Below are 22,605 nucleotides of genomic sequence, written 5' to 3' on the forward strand. Positions count from 1 at the left end.
TCAATGCAAGTACAGTCGGGGTCAAAAGTTTACATACACTTGTAAAGAACATAATGTCATGGCTGTCTTGAGTTTCCAATCATTTCTACAAATCTTATTTTGTTGTGATAGGGTGATTGGAGCACATACTTGTTGGTCACAAAAAACATTCATGAAGTTTGGTTCTTTTATGAATTTATTATGGGTCTACTGAAAATGTGAGCAAATCTGCTGGGTCAAAAGTATACATACAGCAATGTTAATATTTGCTTACATGTCCCTTGGCAAGTTTCACTGCAATAAGGTGCTTTTGGTAGCCATCCACAAGCTTCTGCTTGAATTTTTGACCACTCCTCTTGACAAAATTGGTGCAGTTCAGCTAAATTTGTTGGTTTTCTGAGATGGACTTGTTTCTTCAGCATTGTCCACGCGTTTAAGTCAGGACTTTGGGAAGGCCATTCTAAAACCTTCATTCTAGCCTGATTTAGCCATTCCTTTACCACTTTTGACGTGTGTTTGTGGTCATTGTCCTGTTGGAACACCCAACTGCGCCCAAGACCCAACCTCCGGGCTGATGATTTTAGGTTGTCCTGAAGAATTTGGAGGTAATCCTCCTTTTTCATTGTCCCATTTACTCTCTGTAAAGCACCAGTTCCATTGGCATCAAAACAGGCCCAGAGCATAATACCACCACCACCATGCGTGACCGTAGACATGGTGTTCCTAGGATTAAAGGCCTCACCTTTTGTCCTCCAAACATATTGCTGGGTATTGTGGCCAAACAGCTCAATTTTGTTTCATCTGACATCACATGGACAAAAATAAGACCTTCTGGAGAAAAGTTCTATGGTCAGATGAAACAAAAACGTAGCTGTTTGGCCACAATACCCAGCAATATGTATACATACAGCAATGTGTGTATGTATATATATTTATATATATATACACACATATATATATATATATATATATATATATATATATATATATATATATATATATATATATATATATATATATATATATATATATATATATATATATATATATATATATATATATATATATGTATATATATATATATGTATATATATATATATATATATATATATATATATATATATATATATATATATATATATATATATATATATATATATATATATAGTCGTGGTCAAAAGTTTACATACTGTATATATGTGTATATATATATACATATATATGTGTATATATATATACACACACACACACACACACACACACACACACATATATACATACTTATTTACATGTATATATATATAATACATATATACACATGTATAAATACTTATATACACACACCACACACATATATACATACTTATATATTATTTTTTATTGTGTAATTTAGCCATCCATCCATTATGCCAGCCTTGTCTACTGGACGGGGACAGATCAAAAAATCGCTTCCGTTGTGTCCTTGGGCAGGACACTTCACCCTTGGACCCGGTGCCGCTCACACCGGTGAATGAATGATGAATGAATGAGTTGTAAAAATGAATGATGGGTTCTCACTTCTCTGTGAAGCGCTTTGAGTGCCTAGAAAAGCGCTATATAAATCTAATCCATTATTATTATTATTATTATTATTATTAGATCAAGTTTGTACCTCCATGATGCATAACTTTCCCTATGCTTCGTGTAACTGTTTGGCCTGTTTTGTGCACTTCCCAAATGCATGTTATTTATTACAGTTTACCAGCATTTCGCCTACCCTCTCTGCCTCCTGGGGTCAGGGCCAAAACTATGCCACACGGCAACGTAACAGGCGTTAACAATACTACGACACATGTCAACATAGACCCATTTTCATAGAAATAACCCCCTTGGCGCTCACATTTGTTGCCGACCACCAAAACTGCCTGTTGATGTTGACTTTAGTAATTAGGACCAGAACTTGATGACTCGGTCGACATAAACGGGGTTCCACTGTATTAAAGCTCGCAGTTTGAAGAAGCCCTAAAAAAGCATGTAGAGAAACATAAAAGACAATCGAGTGTGACCGCATTTTATGAGCGAAAAGTGCAAGTCGTCCTCTGCTGCGCTTTGAAGGAAACCAAAATAAAACCGGGGAGAAGGGAAAATATGACGCGAAACAAAAGAGCATCAAAATAAAAAAGCGGGCCTGGGGAATGGGGGCGGGGGAAGGACGAGCAATAGCGAGCAGCTAATTTGGAGGCTGCCAAGTTATTTACAAGAGGCTTTTATTGGGTTGCACTTGTGCGGTAATGACACATGGCGTGGTGGTCTGCCACGCCAAATGAGAGCATCTCAGACGGGTGGAGCTAAACAAAATCTGACTAATCTGATGCTTCACTTTTGACTTCCGAGCGGAGCGCACACAAGTCAGCAGTTGTTTATTTCTCTATTTGTGTCTACTAAGGGGGCGGCAAAATACCCTTTGTGGTGTGAACGCTGACGTAAAGAGAATGAAGTGCTTGCGGTTAAGTGTTCTCTTTTAAACCCGGCTCATGTTTAATATCCGACTTGAAAAGTTATTCTACAGCAACTCTCTCAGCCCGACTTGTCAGACGGATTAGTGCACAAATCCGTGGGGGAAAGAGAGGATAGAAGTCGTTTGGAAAAGACAGCAAGGTTTTTGTCACATTTATCGGGTCTCAATTTGTCTTTTAAACAGCGTTTACTGGCATATGACTGATTTATGACCAACAAAGTGTACTTTCCTTCCCGTATCTTGTCCATGTGTCCATTATTCCTTGTTATACGCTCTATTTACTACTCGGAATGGGTAAAGTTCAAATATGATTATACGGTACCAATTCCTGATACCTGGGAAGTGATATCGGTACCAGTTTTTGGTACTTTTGTGAGGTTTTTTTTATGCAACATTTAAAAATAAGATGATTATGATAACAGTGCTGTCCAGTTGTTATATCTTACTTTCTGATTACATTTGAGTCTCATTTGCAATGCAGTTGCACTTCCATGTCATTAGATGGCAGTACTGTATGCTTGATGTGCTTCAACATACGAGTATTATTATGGTGTGTGTATAAGGTAAGACATATTATCTGGCGCTTTGTTTCACAATATTATGCAAAAACAACTTTACATACCTTCTGGTACCCGCTGATCTGTATTTGGGATCTGCATAAATCCTGAAAATTTACGCGCATCCGCTTTTGTAGTCCGTGCCGACACCGTAGTCGATAATCTTCTTTTTCTCTATCTTCTTGTTATGTGGCATTCATGCTCCGCTGTTGCCATTTCTAATATAAAGTAGTGTAAAGTTCTTACTTATATCTGTCAGTAAACTCGCCATGAAAGCCCTAAAACATACCGGTGTAGTGAGTTAACATTATTCACCCAAGGAACTTTAGTTATTAGAGAGTTTTGGTGGGATGGTTTTTCACGGGACACATTTCCGGCGTTGTTGTTGCACTAGTGAGCCACGGATGCTCCGTTATTGATTGTTATTGTTATCGTTATAGCGGATGAAAGACCCGGAGCCAAACCTCTTGCTTGTCATCCGCTGTCGCTGTCTCTGTAAGTGGATGCGAGCATAAACATGCACAGAAGTTAACGTTTGTAACTAGAGATGTCCGATAATATCGGTCTGCCGATATTATCGGCGATAAATGCTTTAAAATGTAATATCGAAAATTACCGGTATCGGTTTCAAAAAGTAAAATGTATGACTTTTTAAAACGCCGCTGTACGGAGTGGTACACGGACGTAGGGCGAAGTACAGAGCAGTTGCGTCTCCCAGTCATACTTGCCAACCCTCCCGATTTTCCCGAGAGACTCCCGAATTTCAGTCCCAAATGTATTGACTGAAACGTTCATGAAAATCCGCCCATGACCTTTTCCATTGTTTTGCTAACTATAACTAACTGTCTAACTAACTAACAGACAGGAGTCAATACATAAACATCAAGAAAAATGGGCGGGACTTAGCTACTAATTGTCCATGTTGTATTGTTTATGTATTGTAGTTGTTACTATACTCTATGATATGTTAATATTACCCAAATAAATACAAGTGATGCTATTCTACACTATCACTTCTTCTTACAAAGCATTTGGAGTCAACATCATGGCATGTCGTGATATTTTCCCATGACTGTAAATCTGTCTTTTCCAGAAGTGTCAGAAAGGAATTTTAGAGTTGTGAATATTCTTTTCAGAGCTATTTTCGCTCCTCTTTGTAGAGTTTGTCCTGTGGACGAGGTTGGGGCGAAGGTTGAGGGTGAAGTATGTCTTGCAGGGTCGGATGTGAGGTGAAGAAGTCAGAAAGTGAATGCAGTCAAAGTAAAAGAGCGTGTAGAAATGAATTTATGTGTGTGTTTTTGCAGCTGGAGTGGGTGGGGGGTGAGGGGGGTGGGCAGCTTAGCTGACCAGGCGCTGCCACACCTGCATCCATTGCTGAGTCAGCAGTTTTACACCCCTGTTTGCTTGCCCCGTGCCAACCACGCTGTATGTGTTAACTGCATTATCCGCGTTAACTACATTATCCGTGCTAACCACACTATCTTTGTGCTAATTACACTATCTGTTCCAACTACACTATTTGTGCTAATTACACTACCTGTGCTATCTACATTATCTGTGCTATCTACATCATCTGTGCTAACCACGCAATCAGTGCCAACCACATTAGCAATCTGAGGAAGCTTGTTGTGTGTTTTTTCTGAAGATTTTAAAGTTTTCTTATAAAATTATGACTTTTGTCGAGTAAAATTACGACTCTTTTTATACAATTGCCAAAATGTTAAGCTTTTCTTGTAAAATTGCGACTGCTATTGAGTAAAATTCCAACGTTTATCATAATATTGCACAAATGTTAAGTTTTTCTTGTAAAATTTTGACTTGCGTTGAATAAAACTACGACTTTTATTATAATACTACCAGAAAGTTTTTCTTGTGAAATTGCGACCTTTTTCTTGTGAAATTCCAACTCATTTTTCTCAACAAACTTTTTTTATATTTGCATAGTATGTATATATTATTAATGGTGTAAATACACATCTTTATATATCTAGAAAGGGTGGTCCTAAAGAGGTAGGCATTTTTCAGAGGTCTCAAGAAGGTATCAAGTACAAGAATGTGTGTGTGAGTGTGTGAGTGTGTGTGTGTGTGTGTGTGTGTGTGTGTGTGTGTGTGTGTGTGTGTGTGTGTGTGTGTGTGTGTGTGTGTGTGTGTGCGTGCGTGTGCGTGTGTGTATAGGTGACGCCCGACACCAGTCCTAAGGCGAGGTCTCCTATATGCGGCTTTGACTTTAATAAAAGAGGAATTTTGTTTTGAAAAGAACAAAAGAGATATTTGAAGACTTTGCGGTTTGTAGATGTTTATATAGACTCGCCTTAGCGTATTGTCAAGCCCCGCCCCCTTCAACATATTCCTGCACTTCATGAGCATCATGATAAATCTGGAGCAAATTAAAGGAGCGTGTTGCAAATACAGTGTCAGCATATTGTATCCTCATATTTCCTGACTTACCCTATGGCTTCTTTTTTACAACTTCTTTGCATTTTGCTTCATAAGCACACGTACTTAAAAACATTTTTTTATTATACTAAAATAATTGAAATACATAATAGAACATGTACTGTATACCAGGGCCACAGAGGGTGAGACCTTCTACTTGTATATCCTGTAAAATATTGTCTTAAAGGTACCTCAATATTGTGCGATAATACATTATTCAAATAATACATTATAGCGCTAGTTGGCAAGAAGCACGCTAATCACTACCTTGCAACTAGAGTGTTAATCGCTAGATGGCCACTGGTATGCTAATGGTTTGCAGGCCACTAGCGTGCTAATCGCCAGCTAGCAGCTAGGCCCAATAATCAATAGGTGGCAACTTGAGTGTGAATCGCTAGCTGGCGACTGTGACGCTAATCGCTGGCTGGCAACAATAATGCAAGTCACTTGCTGACAACCAGTACGCAAATCGTCAACTGGCACGTTTATCGTTGGTTGACAACTCGAGCGCTAATCGCTAGCCGGCAGTGGCGGGCCGTGCGTTTCCCACCTAGCCCTTCAAGGATGTCCGACTTCAAAGATTACCTCTCAAAATACCATCATTTATGTCACCACATGACCATTGCTGGAGAAATACCATACAGAAACACATTTACGCCCTACTGAGCACTCGATCACATCAACGGTGTACAAAACGGGTTATTTTCTGGCGCATTTAAAAATCAATAAACCCGCATCAGCAATTAAAACATATCTTATGTAATACTGTCAAAATTCAAATTGCAAAAAAACATATTAAACGTGAAAAAATAAAGAAATAAAATATTTGAACTCACAATTTATAGCCCCTCGTAATCGGTTGATTCGAGTGGAAATGGCGGGCATTTCCCCCTTTCATCGCGGACATGGTCTCACAAGATGTAGTTTCTCTTTAAATATCCTTCTTGAAAATTGGCCTTGCAAATATATATCTGCCACCTAATCAACGTTTTGTTCTCCTCCTTTGTGGGTCAACACTTCCTGCTAAATTGCAACTTGTGATTGGATACTCACTTTGGAACGACAAGTGAGTCTCGTTAACATCAGGCTACCTAGATAGGCTACTGTCAACAACTTGTGATCTGATTGGCTATCGCAACTGGTCTATTAACTGTATGTGTTGTCAAATGTATCCGCTAACGGTCCCAGTTAGTATCCAATCACAGGACGCGTAAATGTCACGTTCAACCTTAGGCCAGCTAGAAGGCCTTACTGACAACAACTTGTGATCTGATTGGCTATCGCAAGTGTCTATCAACTGTATGTGGCCGTTCACTTCCAGTGCACGGACGCCTGCATTGTTGATTCTGAAAGCCTTCGGGCAGATTTGGTACAGCATGGTAACATAAGCTAGCTTAATTCTGATTGGATAAAAACTCTAAACTTAAAACAACAGCACTGGAAAGAGCATAATTTGACATGAAGAGAATATGAATAATTTTAGATATTTAGGGAAAGTAAATAAAAAAAATACTTTTGATCATGATTTCTGGTTATGTTAGGCCTCGCTGGCCCTGACGGCACACCACAGCTAGCCGGCAACTGATGTCAGTGTACTCTGATGAGGTCGTTATGTCGGACTTGAAAAACAAAAAGAGAATCTGAAGTGACTGAAGCATTCAGGAGTGGGACTATCCAGAACTAGTGGCAGTGTGCTCAAACAACCACCAGGTAGCATCTGTCAGCAGATAATACTGTATCATCTCTGTCTCTTTCCGAATTTTTACATTGAGGAAACACCACAGTAGGGTTGTATGGTATACCGGTACTCGTATAGTATCGCGGTACTAATGAATCAAAAACGGGACAATACATTGTTTGAAGAGTACCGGCTCGCCATATTTTTATTTTTTTTACAGGCATGACGGCGCGTCGTCACGTCATGACATTACTAGTTTTACGAGCAGACTAGCATGTTCGGCAGTGCACAATCACAGAGTACTTACAAACAGACACAGTGTGTAGACAGAAAAGGGAGAACGGATGCATTTTGGCTTAAAAACTAACAATAAAGGTGAAGTTATAACACTGAAACGCCCTCAGGAAGAGGTGCTTTAAGACATGGCTAGCTAGTTAGTGGCTAACGTCCATCCGCAATCTGCAGTGTTTTAGCTACTTCTAAATCACTAATCCTCGCCTCCATGGCGACAAATAAAGTAAGTTTCTTACAAGTATCATCCGTGCTTAACTAGACCTGTGACCTAGACTTTAGACCTGCTCAGTGGCCTTGTGGTTAGAGTGTCGCCCTGAGACTGGAAGGTTGAGAGTTTAAACCCCGGCTGAGTCATACCAAAGACTATCAAAATGGGACCCAGTGCCTCCCTGCTTGGCACTCAGCATTAAGTGTTGGAATTGGGGGTTAAATCACCAAATGATTCTCAAGCGCGGCCACCGCTGCTGCTCGCTGCTCACTGCTCCCCTCACCTCCCAGGAGGTGAACATGGAGGTCAAATGCAGAGGGTAATTTCACCACACCTAGTGTGTGTGTGTGACTATCGTTGGGACTTTAACTTTAACTTAACTACACACCGTAGCTCACCGGCGTCAAAATGTAAACAAACGCCATTGGTGGATCTACACCTGACATCCACTGTAATGATACCAAGTACAGTAGCGTATCTAGTTGATACATCAATATTTTTTATCGTCACAAAATCTTTTTTTAATTTTTTTTAATTAATATTATGTTTATAAAGTCAGGAAATATGTCCCTGGACACATGAAGACTTTGAATATGACCAATGTATGATCCTGTAACTACTTGGTATCGGATCGATGCCTAAATTTGCGGGATCATCCAAAACTAATGTAAAGTATCAAACAACAGAATAATAAGTGATTATTACATTTTAACAGAAGTGTAGATAGAACATGTTAAAAGAGAAAGTAAGCAGTAAATGAACAAGTAGGTTAATAATACATTTTCTACCACTTGTCCTTAATAATGTTGACAAAATAATAGAATGATAAATGACGCAATATGTTACTGCATATGTCAGCAGCTAAATTAGAAGCCGTTGTTTGTTTACTTACTACTAAAAGACAAGTTGTCTTGTATGTTCACTATTTTATTTAAGGACAAACTTGCAATAAGAAACATATGTTTAATGTACCCTAACATTTTTTGTTAAAATAAAGCCAATAATGCCATTTTTTGTGGTCCCCTTTATTTAGAAAAGTATTGAAAAGTATCGAATTGGTACCGGTACCAGTACCAAAAAATATATATTTTTTTCAAGGTAGGTAGGTCTTTATTGTCATTGCACAAGTACAACGAAACTTTGTTTTCAGCACAAACCCGTTCAAGATTAGATAGACAAACAGTAGAGATGTCCGATAATGGCTTTTTTGCCGATATCCGATATTCCGATATTGTCCAACTCTTAATTACCGATTCCGATATCAACCGATACCGATATATACAGTCGTGGAATTAACACATTATTATGCCTAATTTTGTTGTGATGCCCCGCTGGATGTAACAAGGTTTTCCAAAATAAATCAACTCAAGTTATGGAAAAAAATGCCAACATGGCACTGCCATATTTATTTTTGAAGTCACAAAGTGCATAATTTTTTTTAACATGCCTCAAAACAGCAGCTTGGAATTTGGGACATGCTCTCCCTGAGAGAGCATGAAGAGGTTGAGGTGGGCGGGGTAGGGGGTAGCATATTGTAGCGTCCCGGAAGAGTTAGTGCTGCAAGGGGTTCTGGGTATTTGTTCTGTTGTGTTTATGTTGTGTTACGGTGCGGATGTTCTCCCAAAATGTGTTTGTCATTCTTGTTTGGTGTGGGTTCACAGTGTTGGCGTATATTAGTAACAGTGTTAAAGTTGTTTATACGGCTACCCTCAGTGTGACCTGTATGGCTGTTGACCAAGTATGAATTGCATTCACTTGTGTGTGTGAAAAGCTGTAGATATTATGTGATTGGGCCGGCACGCAAAGGCAGTGCCTTTAAGGCACGCCCCCAATATTGTTGTCTGGGTGGAAAGTCAGGAGAATGGTTGCCCCGGGAGATTTTCGGGAGGGGCACTGAAATTCGGGAGTCTCCCGGGAAAATCGGGAGGGTTGTCAAGTATGACTGGGAGACGCAACTGCTCTGTACTTCTCCCTACGTCCGTGTACCACTCCGTACAGCGGCGTTTTAAAAAGTCATAAATTTTACTTTTTGAAACTGATACAGATCATTTCTGATATTACATTTTAAAGCATTTATCGGCCGATATTATCGGACATCTCTAACAAACAGTGTACAGGGTTACAGAACAGGAACGCTCATGGGTTGCCACAAGACGCCCCGTAAAAGATGGGAAAAAAGGTAAACGCTGGGGGAGGATGAGTAAAAAAATACAATCTAGACTGCGCTCCTATGGGGGCTCAGTCTGGAGTGGGAAAAAACCTCCATAGCAAAGCACATATACATATTACAACATACATCTCGAGACTTGCAACAGAGGGGAGGGAGTGGGGGCTACGGTGGCGGGCTGCAGCTCTTCAGGCGCTGCCCCGACGTCCATCACCCCTAAGGGATTTGCGTCAAGGGCGTTGGATGGTGGGTGGGATATGTGTGTGTGGCGTATATTTTTTGTGGATGCATGTGTGTGTGTAAGCCTGCCATGTGTCTCTAAAAATATTGGTATCGGGACAACACTACTTCACTGTATATATCAGGGGTCACCAACACGGTGCCCGCGGGCACCAGGTCGCCCGTAAGGACCAGATGAGTAGCCCGCTGGCCTGTTCTAAAAATAGCTCAAATAGCAGCACTCACCAGTGAGCTGCCTCTATTTTTTAAATTGTATTTATTTACTAGCAAGCTGGTCTCGCTTTGCCCGACATTTTTAATTCTAAGAGAGACAAAACTCAAATAGAATTTGAAAATCCAAGAAAATATTTTAAAGACTTGGTCTTAACTTGTTTAAATAAATTCATAAATTTTTTTACTTTGCTTCTTATAACTTTCAGAAAGACAATTTTAGAGAAAAAATACAACCTTAAAAATGATTTTAGGATTTTTACACACATATACCTTTTTACCTTTTAAATTCCTTCCTCTTCTTTCCTGACAATTTAAATCAATGTTCAAGTAAAATTTTTTTTTTTATTGTAAAGAATAATAAATACATTTTAATTTAATTCTTCATTTTAGCTTCTGTTTTTTCAACGAAGAATATTTGTGAAATATTTCTTCAAACTTATTATGATTAAAATTCAAAAAAATTATTCTGGCAAATCTAGAAAATCTGTAGAATCAAATTTAAATCTTATTTCAAAGTCTTTTGAATTTCTTTTATAATTTTTGTTCTGAAAAATCTAGAAGAAATAATGATTTGTCTTTGTTAGAAATATAGCTTGGTCCAATTTGTTATATATTCTAAAAAAAGTGTACATTGGATTTTAACCTATTTAAAACATATCATCAACATTCTAAAATTAATCTTAATCAGGAAAAATTACTAATGATGTTCAATAAATTATTTTTTTTAATTTTTTCAAAAAGATTCTATTTAGCTAGTTTTTCTCTTCTTTTTTTCGGTTGAATTTTCAATTTTAAAGAGTCGAAATTGAAGATAAACTATGTTTCAAAATTTAATTGTCATTTTTTTCGTGTTTTCTCCTCTTTTAAACCGTTCAATTAAGTGTAAATATCATTAATTATTAATAATAACATAGAGTTAAAGGTAAATTGAGCAAATTGGCTGTTTCTGGCAATTTATTTAAGTGTGTATCAAACTGGTAGCCCTTCGCATTAATCAGTACCCAAGAAGTAGCTCTTGGTTTCAAAAAGGTTGGTGACTCCTGGTATATATTATATAACTGACTGACTATAGGCCTGAAGAGCACCAGGAACACAAACCGCAGGGAAGTTGAGTACAATCCAAAAAGTACCTGGACCTGGACAAAGAACACCTACCAGGCCATGTTGATGGCGTACGCGGTGCGCGTCTCTCGCCCCTCCTGGCGGCTGATGTTCTTGGCGGCCTCCACCACCTCCTGTGTGGTCTGGTAGTCTTGCAGGGACCACTCGTGGACCGCCACCTCGCCGTACTGCAGGATTCCCACCTCGGGTGGACAAACACGCAGACATTGCCGTTATTATCCTCGCCCATCACAGGCCTCCTAAATGTGATGGAATAAATGCGAGCAATAAAGAAAGCCACAAGAGCCTCCTTTAAAGCAAACAGTGACTCGGTGGAATCTTGGACTTCATTTCAAAACCAGAAGTATTTCCTCCTCACCCCACGTCGCCTGTTTCCTTTTCACCGCCCCCCCGCTTTCATTCCTTCCCGGCCTCAAGTTGGCCTCCTCGTGCCCCCTTTTTGACGTCACCCCACTTTTGCCAGATTGTGTACGTGTGAGCGCGAGCACGCCTGAGTGGGCTCGTCTTACAGCGTCAAAGCCGAGGCGTCCAAAAGTGGAACGGAACCAAAAGTCGGACATGCACAAAAACTTTCACGCGTGACGTCAGAACGCAACACGTGCAGTAGGGAAGAGATTTAAATGGCCGCATAAGCTGGGGGAAGTTAATCATTTTGCAATGCGGTCTGCTGAAAATGATGGAAAGCGCCACTCTACATGGTCAAAGTTGAGATGTTTAAAGACTATAAAAATGGGACCCACTACCTCCCTGCTTGGCACTCAGCATCAAGGGTTGGAATTGGGGTTTAAAATCACCAAAAATGATTCCCGGGCGTGGCCACCGGTGCTGCTCACTGCTCCCCTCACCTCCCAGGGGGTGAACAAGGGGATGGGTCAAATGCAGAGGACAAATTTCACCACACCTAGTGTGTGTGTGACAATCATTGGTACTTTAACTTTTAACACTCTAAAGTGAATAGTGCACCCTGCCTAATTCGTCACGTTTCATGTGTCAGGTAAACCGCGACGAATGGGGACATATAATCCCCTTCCTACTGTATGTTCAGCTCCAAAGTCAGGAGCTGATCATTAGGGGTGTAAAAAAAAGAAGTCACTTTTTGAATGAATCGCGATTCTTATTTGTAACGATTCATAATCGATTTTAGTACTGCACAAAAACAAGATAAGATTTTCATGTAGGAGGCCCCTGCTCCATCAGTTGGGGGTCCTGAGCGTGAACAACATTGAAGACCCTTATTTTAGAGGATCTTATCCTCTATAATAGGGACACTCTGACTATTTTGCAGTAGGCCCTAAAACCATCAGAGCACTTCTGTCATATAGAGGATCTTTGACTATTTCTGCAGTGGCTCTTTAAAAGCAGTTGTATAGAGCAGTGGTTCTCAACCTTTTTTTAGTGATGTACCCCCTGTGAACATTTTTTTAATTCAAGTACCCCCTAATCAGAGCAAAGCATTTTTGGTTGAAAAAAAGAGATAAAGAAGTAAAATACAGCTTCTAATTTATTAAATTGTATAACAGTGCAAAATATTGCTCTTTTGTAGTGGTCTTTCTTGAACTATTTGGAAAAAAAGATATAAAAATAACTAATAACTTGTTGAAAAACAAGCAAGTGATTCAATTATAAATAAAGATTTCTACACATATAAGTAATCATCAACTTAAAGTGCCCTCTTTGGGGATTGTAATAGAGATCCATCTGGATTCATGAACTTAATTCTAAACATTTCTTCACAAAAAAAAAATCTTTAACATCAATATTTATGGAACATGTCCACAAAAAATCTAGCTGTCAACATTGACAATTGCATTGTTGCATTTCTTTTCACAGTTCTTTTTGACAGACATTTTAGTGAGGGTCAAACCATCATGGCATGAGGGAAACTCTGGGTTTATGGTAATGAATGGAATAGCCTACTTGATTTGATGTTCAGTTTATGAACTTACATTCATATTTTGTTGAAGTATTATTCAATAAATATATTTATAAATGATTTTTGAATTGTTGCTATTTTTAGAATATTTAAAAAAAATCTCACGTACCCCTTGGCATACCTTCAAGTACCCCCAGGGGTACGCGTACCCCCATTTGAGAACCACTGGTATAGAGGATCTTTGATTCCGTTTTTTCTCTTCCAACATGGCCTGTACAGTTCATAAAAGTTTTATGATGGCCTTAGTTGACAAGACGGAAAATGCTTTCCCATGCGTTGGAGGTTGCTAACAAGAATGTTGGCAGTGAGAATAAAGTTCTAAAGAGTCAAGTTTTACCTGCATTTGGTCTGGGCTGATGTGGAACTTGCTCAGGATGTTGCTGAGGAAGTTCTGGACCTCGAACCAAGGGTAGATGCTGTTGGACCCGTCCAGCACGATCACGATGTCCATGTATGTTGTGCAACCTGCGGGACCACGCTCGCTTTGGTTCAAGCTGCTCGGTTGTGTGTGTGTGTGTGTGTGTGTGTGTGTGTGTGTGTGTTCTTGTATTTCTACCCTTCTTGAGACATCAACAAGGAAAAGTACCTTCAATATGAGGACCGGTGAACAAGTTAGGACCAAAATCATGGTCCCAATACGGAAAAGCATTGCATCTAATGAAGAGACAAATACTAGAGTCTGTGAACATTGCTCCAAAGTCAGGATTTTTTGTTGATTTAATGTGCAAACAAAAGTAGGTGCAAAAGCAGCAATATATGATCAAACAAGACGGCAGCTAAAGAAGGACTTCCCTATTCATCCCCGAAAAAACCTGCCAGGTGAACAGCTGATTTTACGACTTCCGGTGCTGACGTAAGACAACCCGCGTCCCATATGTGACCATAGGATGAACAAATACACTACGGTGCTAAGACTATAGTGGCCATTAACAGTTAGCTTCTACAGCTGGGTTGCCCAAAGTGCGGCACAGGGGCCATCTGTGGTCCGTGACTCGTTTGTCATCGGCCTTAAGCACATTACAAACCAAAAATAATAGAGATCTCATTTGCACCCCTGGAGGTGAAATTTTATCAAAATTAGGGTGGTCCCAAAAAGGAGGGATTTTTCTAATTGACTGTGAGTCTGTTTTAAAAGTGCTCCCCTTCTGGCCAACATATGTAATAACAAGTGTGTGTAAGAAATTGAAATGCGCCCCCTTTGGCCAAAATTAATAAAAAAATAAATATGTATATAGAGACATACTATAATAACGAAGTAAATAATGAAGATTTCAATTTCAAACAAAAAATTAAAAAAATTTACTAAAAGCAGTCTTTTTCTCACAATGTGTCGACTTTTTTCTTATAAAATTGGGAACAATTTCTCATATTATTTCTGTTTCTGTAATATTGCAATATTTTCTCATAAAATTATTACTTTTTTATGTAATATTATTACTTTTTAAAGCAAAATGGTGACATTTGTCATATCAAATTCTGACTTTTATTACAATATTGCCAATTTTTTTGGTAGTTCTTGTAAAATAGTGACATTTTTGCCAAGTAAAATTCCGATTATTCTAATATTGCCAAAATGTTTTCATATAAAATTGTGACTATTGCTGAGTAAAATTACGACTCTTTTCATAAAATTGCCAAAATGTTAAGCTTTTCTTGTAAAATTGCGACTGTTATTGAGTAAAATTCCAACTTTTATCATAATATTGTACAAATGTTCAGTTTTTCTTGTAAAATTTGACTTGCGTTAAGTAAAATTACGACCAAAATTCTAAGTTTTTTTTGTAAAATTGCGACATTTTTCTTGTGAAATTCCAACTCATTTTTCACAACAAGCTTTTTATGTATATATTATTAATGTTGTAAATACAAATCTTTACATATCTAGAAAGGGTGGTCCTAAAGAGGTAGGCATTTTTCTCAGGTCTCAAGAAGGTAACAAATACAAGAGTGTGTGTGTGTGTGTGTGTGTGTGTGTGTGTGTGTGTGTGTGTGTGTGTGTGTGTGTGTGTGTGTGTGTGTCTGTGCGTGCGTGCGTGCATTACGTTGTGCGGTAGGAGCGATGACGTCTCTTGGCTGCAGGTCATCACTGACAGACGCGCAGATGCCCGTGCTGAACTTGGACGTGCCGCACTCTTGGGACCACAGTGGTGCACATGCCTGTCAGAATAATATTCATATTCATATTAATAATACACCTTGAAACATCTTCACACTAAATTTAAGCTTTTCAACAGGGGGGTCGTAAAATATTTAGTTGATTGGACTTTTTCATATTTTTCCACAGCTTTTTGTTTTTTTAAATGTTATTTAATACATATTAACACTGATCCAACACACTGTAGTGTCGTTTATAATTAATATTGACATGGACACACTACTTACTGTACTCATGAAAACATAAAGCAACTTTATTATTGTGTTCATGTTAGTATTTAATGTAGCTTCCCAGCAGGCACAAGACATTAAAACAACATTGAGAACTTGTTGAATTCGGTACTGACATTGAGCAACTCAAACATAACGTTGAAACAACATGCTTTTTGACGACGTTTATTCAATGTCAGGTTGTGAGGTGGATTTGACCATTGAAATTTGGTCATTTCGCAACCAACAACGTAGATCAAACGTTAGACACCAATTTACAAATACAACTATTTTGCAACGTTGTTTAAAGTCAGTTTGAAAAGACATGTATGTATAATCAATGTTGTATCAACGTCTTGTGCCTGCTGGGTAACGATTAGCACTCTAGTTGCCAGTTAGTTGTTTGCGGACTGATTGCCAGTTAGCGATTTGCGGACTAGTTGCCAGCTAGCGATTTTTGGATTGGTTGCCAGCTCGCAATTTTCGGACTGGTTGTCAACTAGCAATTTTCAAACTAGTTGCGTGCTAGAAATGTTTGGATTGTTTGCCAGTTAGCAATTTTGGGACTAGTAGCCAGCTAGTGATTTTGGGACTAGTTGCCAGCTAGCAATTTTGGAACTAGTTGCCAGCTCGCGATTTTCAAACTGGTTGTCACCTAGCAATTTTTTAACTAGTTGCCAGCTCGCGATTTTCAAACTGGTCGTTACCTAGCAATTTTCTAACTAGTTGCCAGCTAGCGATATTTGGATTGGTTGCCAGCTCGCAATTTTCGGACTAGTTGTCAGCTAGCAATGTTTGGACTAGTAGTCAGCGAGCGATTTTGAGACTAGCTGCCAGCTAGCAATTTTGGAACTAGTCGCCAGTTTGCGATTTTTGGGACTTGTGCCAGCTCGCGATTTTCAAACTGGGTGTCAGCTAGCAACTTTCAAACTAGTTGCCAGCTAGAAATTTTTGGATTGGTTGCCAGCTCACAAGTTTTGGACTGGTTATTGGTTAGCATTTTTCAAACTAGTTTCCAGCTAGCGATTTTTGGATTGGTTGCCAGCTCGCAATTTTCGAACTAGTTGCCAGCTAAAATTTTTTGGATTGGTTGCCAGCTAAAATTTTTTGGATTGGTTGCCAGCTAGCAATTTTGGGACTAGTAGCCAGCTAGCGATTTTCGGACTAGTTGCCAGCTAGCAATTTTGGAACTAGTTGCCAGTTTGCGATTTTGGGACTTGTTGCCAGCTCGCGATTTTCAAACTAGTTGCCAGCTAGAAATTTTTGGATTGGTTGCCAGCTAGCAATTTTGGGACTAGTAGCCAGCTAGCGATTTTGGGACGAGTTGCCAGTTAGTATTTTTTTGAACTGTTTGCCAGCAAGCAATTTTCAGACTGGTTGCCAGCTAGCAAGTTTTGGACTGGTTGCCAGCTAGCAATTTTGGGACCCGTTGCCAGCCAGCAAATTTGGAACAAGTTGCCAGCTAGTACATTCAAAAGTGTTGAACGGTTGGTGACCTCCACATAAAGAGTAAAAAGTGACTAAATAAGGCCTGACAAGGAGCAAAAACAGTCATGAAAGAAGAGAAAGTCATGGAAAAAACACAATAATGTGGTTTGGGGGGAATAAAAGGGAGGCGGTTGAAGTCGGGGGGGCATTGTTGTCATATTGGCAGCGCTGCAACACCAGACCAGTGAGGCAATTTAAATCTAATTTAAATTGCCGGCGCAGAACAGACGTATAACTTTTACAAAAGTGGGGAAGGAGAAAGAGAAACATCCTGTCATGAAAGAAAGTCGATAAGTCGATGATGGAATGGAAGGAGGGTCAGAAAGAAAGAACATCAACAGAGGTGCGATGGCTTTTTGCAGGTCTGTCATTAACAAAAAGCTGGAGACACATTCCGAGCCTGTTATAGACCTGACCGCCGGCCTCAAGAAAAACACACGCTTATACACGCACGTACATACACACACACACACACACACACATGCACACATTAACTATGCTGGCCGGTTGTTCATAGACTATAAACCAGCGAGCTCCCGCAGCAGCACAGAGAAGTTGGCGGATGTTCGCGGACACAAGCCCAACGCTCGGCGATACAAAACCCGGCGAGGGTCATTGACACGCAACATTACACGCCTGCACGCTTTTATGGCGGCCCCTCTGTGAGATGGTGGTCTCATAACTGGACCAATGCGGAACATATTTAAGGATTCTGAAACTGAATGTGTTGCTTTTTTGGCAAAGCCGGCTCGTGACGTTTGAGAGCTGGGGATCTGACCACAGAACTTTCCTCCAGAAGGTCTTATCTTTGTCCATGTGATGTCAGATGAAACAAAATTTTAGCTGTTTGGCCACAATTTCCAGTAATATGTTTGGAGGAGAAAAGGTGAGGCCTTTAATTCCAGGAACACCAACCCTACCGTCAAGCATGGTGGTAGTAGTACTATGCTCTGGGCCTGTTTTGCTGCCAATGGAACTGGTGCTTTACAGAGAGTAAATGGGACAATGAAAAAGGAGGATTACCTCAAAATTCTTCAGGACAACCTAAAATCATCAGCCCGGAGTTTGGGTCTTGGGCACAGTTGGGTGTTCCAACAGGACAATGACCCCAAACGCACGTCAAAAGTGATAAAGGCATGGCTAAATCAGGCTAGAATTAAGGTTTTAGAATGGTCTTCCCAAAGTCCTGACTTAAACGTGTGGACAATGCTGAAGAAACAAGTCCACGTCAGAAAAATAACAAATTTAGCTGAACAGCATCAATTTTGTCAAGAGGAGTGGTCAAAAATTCAAGCAGAAGCTTGTGGATGGCTACCAAAAGTGCCTTATTGCAGTGAAACTTGCCAAGGGACATGTAAGCAAATATTAACATTGCTGTATGTATACTTTTGACCCAGCACATTTGCTCACATTTTCAGTAGAGCCATAATAAATTCATAAAACAACCAAATTACTGTATGTCCTTCACAAGTGTATGCAAACTTTTGACCACGACTGTATATATGTATGTATATATATATATATATTATAGTGGTTATATAATTATTATAATTGGCTATTAAGAGTATGTGAAAGTTTGACTCCTACCTTGTTTACTTCCGTGACGACCTCCTTAAAGTTTTAGAACCAATCAGCAATATCATGCAGCTAAAATGCGTCAAATACGGATAAGTGTAGAGAGTGTTTTGTTTTTTCCCATCATGCTTTGTAATGGATTTAAATGGGTGTAATTTTGAATTTCGGCGTTTTCTTTTAATAATCACAAAGTTCAGTGAGGCTGTGTTATGTGTGACCATGTCTGTTGACCGTTTGTGTTGGTTGGATTATTATTATTTTTATTTTTTTTGCGCCATGACTAGGGAAGGTTGTCTGCATTCGGTCATATAAGTAAATGTTGGACGCAGTACTGTTCAGGAAATAAATAAAGGTCATTGACTTGCATTACTCATGATGAACAATAGTTGGTGACATGATGGAGACATCAAAGTAAATAAGTGTAATTTTGAAATTCGGCGTTTTTCTTTTAATGACCACAAAGTTCAGTGAGGCTGTGTTATGTGTGACCATGTCTGTTGACGTTTTGTGTTGGTTGGATTTGTATTTTTTTTCCGCCATGACTAGGGAATGTTGTCTGCATTAGTTCATATAAGTAAATGTTGGACGCAATGCTGCTCAGAAAGTAAATAAAGCTCATTGGCTTGCATTACTCATGATGAACACTAGTTGGTGACATGATAGAGACATCAAAGTAAATGTGAAGCAGTCTCCCTATGGTTAAGATTCCTTAATAATCTCATGATGCCTCGCAGGCTAAATTGAAGGCGGTGACAGGCCATAATTTTGACACACCTGATTTAGACAGTGTTTTAGTTGCTGTTGTCATTAAAATGAAACACTAATGATGTTAAATGTTACATTCTCTGGTCCGGACCCCAGGATGCAGAACAAGGAAGGCAATGTGCAGGCAAGAAGTCCATTTAATTAGGAAAAACCACCAATCAGGCACAAACAAAATAATATTGTGCAGCATGGAACTGCACAAGAGACAAACAAGCACAAGGACCCAATATCGACAAGGAGCAACAGGTGAAACTAAATAGGCTGGATTAATTAATGGAAAACAGAGGTGTTGACAGGAAACAGATCCAAATGTGAAGGTGCAGCAAAGCAAAGAATCCAACAGGAAGTAGAACCAAAAAAGAAGCACCAGGACAGGAAATGATGCAAAACACAGGAAAGTAGCAAACAAACGGGGCTCATGACATCAACTCAACACATGTCGACATAAAGCATGGGTGTCCAAAGCGCGGCCCATGGCTAATTTTTGAAAAAAAATCTATGCATTGTATTGGTTTTGAAGATAAAAACTACCAAAATGGACCCCACATCCTTTGATTTGTCAGTCTGTGGCCCTCAGTGGAAAAGGTGTGGACACCCCTGACATAAACAAACCCCAAATTAAATCTTATGTCAATAAGAAGCAGTCGACCGTGTGTGTCAAGGTCGACTTAAGACAGGTTGTCCTTATAAGCGGGTCCAACTGAAACGGGTTATGCTATACATGTCAGCGGGAGCCGCCAATCAACTTTCCCCTTAGAGAGCCAGAGCTTTTCTTCCCATCACTCACACCAGTGACCTGTCGACACAGAAACTCTCAGGGAAAAAGTTGCCTAAGTCGGTGTTAACAAGCTGGCAAACAACAGAGGAACTATGATGCTAATTTTAAGATAATGCAGATCAATGAAGTAAAGTCAGATTAGTCAAAAAACAATTTAAAATGTGTCCTTTTTTTAATATATATATTTTATAAAGGGTTGCCTTTTATTCTGATCGGTGGGGTAATTTATTAAATTTAGTTTGCATTTGGTTTGTGGTTGCATTTTTCAGGTCACTGGCGTACGTTTGAGTGACAGGAAGAAAAGCTCTGAAAAGCTATTGCTGATGATACACACATACCAACAGGCCATCAGGTGAGTCTGGAGTGAGGGTCATTCCCAGGTGAGAGTCCTTGAGGTTTTTGGATATGTTCTGGAAGGCGGTCTCACCTGATACGGACGTGACGGTGTCAAGACACTCACAATACGATACCAAGTTCATTTTTTATTCATATTCACCCAAGTTCATTTTGCTGCAGTTGGAGTGGATCTCCTGGCCCACAGTGCACCTGTACACATCTCCTTTCCTGTTATTGGGAGGTCCATCCCAGGGAGCGCCAACCAGCATTCTGCACCAAGGAGGAGTCATGAAATTGGTTACCGTCTCCCGGAAGATCAACACGTTTCCGTCTGTAACTTACGATTTCTCTCCCTCTGTTTCAAGCTGCAACACGGAGAAGCCAAAGAGGGAGTCATCCGGGCCGCTAAATATGCGCGGATGCTTGACGTCGATGTTGAAGCACTGACACAAGCCTGGAGAAGCAAGAAAGAGTGACGATTATACTGATCACTTATAAAATACTTATATGAGTATTCAACATACAGTATGCGAGTACTTATATAAAGTACTGGACGTTCCACAGAGTGACAGGAAATACAATGTATAAATGCAGTATCAAATCAACTGAAAAATATTTAAAAAATGTTATCAAGTCAAGTGTCTCGCAGAATAGTATATTTTTACGTGATTTTATGTGCATGTATTGCTAAAATATATTGCTAAAAAACTTGCCCCTGTTACTTTGAGTCCTGTTACTTAAAGGAGTCATCTTCACCTTCCAAACAACAACAAAAAACAAGTGTTTATTACATTTTAACGTAAGTATAGATTGAATATGTTCAAACAGAAAATAAGCAGATATTAACAGTCAAATTTAAAACATTTTGTGCGACCAGTACGGATGGCAAAATATTGGTGTATATATATATATATATATATATATATATATATATATATATATATATATATATATATATACTGTACATACAAAAAATATACAGCAAAATATACATATATAGATTATATATATATATATACATGTATGTATATATGTTTATATGTACATATACATACGTGTATATCTAAAAATATGTATTTATATATGTGTATATATATATACATACATGAGTTTGTATACTGATTACTTGTAAATATATATATATACATATATATATATATATATATATATATACACACTGTACATAAAAACATATATAGCAAAATATACATATATAGATTATAGATATATATATATACTTGTATGTATATATGTATATATACATACGTGTATATCTAATATATGTGTACATATATATATATATATATATACATGAGTGTGTATATATGTATATGTGTTTATGTATTTATATTAATATGTATAAATACATGTGTGCGTATATTGATTACTTGTGTGTGTGTTTATATATATATATATATATATATATATATATATATATACATATATATACACACACATTGATATTGTATATTGATTACTTGTATATTGATTACTTGTGTGTGTGTGTGTATATACATATATATACTGTGTATATATATATATATATATACACACATACACAAGTAATCAATATACGCACTCATGTATTTATACATATTAATATAAACACATATATATATATATACATATATATATATATATATATATATATATATATATATATATATATATATATACATATATATATATATATACATATATATATATATATATATACACATATATATATATATACATATATATATATATATATATATATATATATATATATATATATATATATATATATATATATATATATATATATATATATATATATAAGTAATCAGTATACATACTCCACTGATGACTATGACTCTAAGTTTTGTACTGTAACCAAAATGTTTTTTTTCCTCTAAAAAAGGAACAAAATGCATGTTTGTAAAAACAACTAAGATCGGTTAACTCTGTCTTAAAGATTTTTATGGGAAATAAA

General features: G+C 38.3%; 1 protein-coding gene and 1 long non-coding RNA gene across 3 annotated transcripts in view; one reads left to right on the plus strand and one right to left on the minus strand.

Moving 5' to 3' along the window:
* LOC133636051 (uncharacterized) overlaps positions 1-21,148 on the plus strand; it is a 21,697-nt gene extending 549 nt beyond the window's left edge. Inside the window, exons 2-3 of the long non-coding RNA XR_009822169.1 lie at positions 20,564-20,646; positions 20,811-21,148. This is a non-coding gene — a long non-coding RNA (uncharacterized LOC133636051). The remainder of the gene's footprint in view (positions 1-20,563; positions 20,647-20,810) is intronic.
* itga10 (integrin, alpha 10) overlaps positions 1-22,605 on the minus strand; it is an 84,055-nt gene that overhangs the window by 40,170 nt on the left and 21,280 nt on the right. For both annotated transcript variants that reach the window (XM_062029658.1, XM_062029659.1), the window contains exons 2-7: positions 20,973-21,084; positions 20,791-20,900; positions 20,633-20,721; positions 15,367-15,481; positions 13,662-13,789; positions 11,425-11,573 (exon numbers count right to left, since the gene is read on the minus strand). In XM_062029658.1, coding sequence (XP_061885642.1) covers positions 11,425-11,573; positions 13,662-13,789; positions 15,367-15,481; positions 20,633-20,721; positions 20,791-20,900; positions 20,973-21,084 — 703 coding nt within the window. The remainder of the gene's footprint in view (positions 1-11,424; positions 11,574-13,661; positions 13,790-15,366; positions 15,482-20,632; positions 20,722-20,790; positions 20,901-20,972; positions 21,085-22,605) is intronic.

The sequence above is a fragment of the Entelurus aequoreus genome, linkage group LG20, assembly GCF_033978785.1.
Source record: "Entelurus aequoreus isolate RoL-2023_Sb linkage group LG20, RoL_Eaeq_v1.1, whole genome shotgun sequence".
In the NCBI taxonomy this organism is placed as follows: Eukaryota; Metazoa; Chordata; class Actinopteri; order Syngnathiformes; family Syngnathidae; genus Entelurus; species Entelurus aequoreus.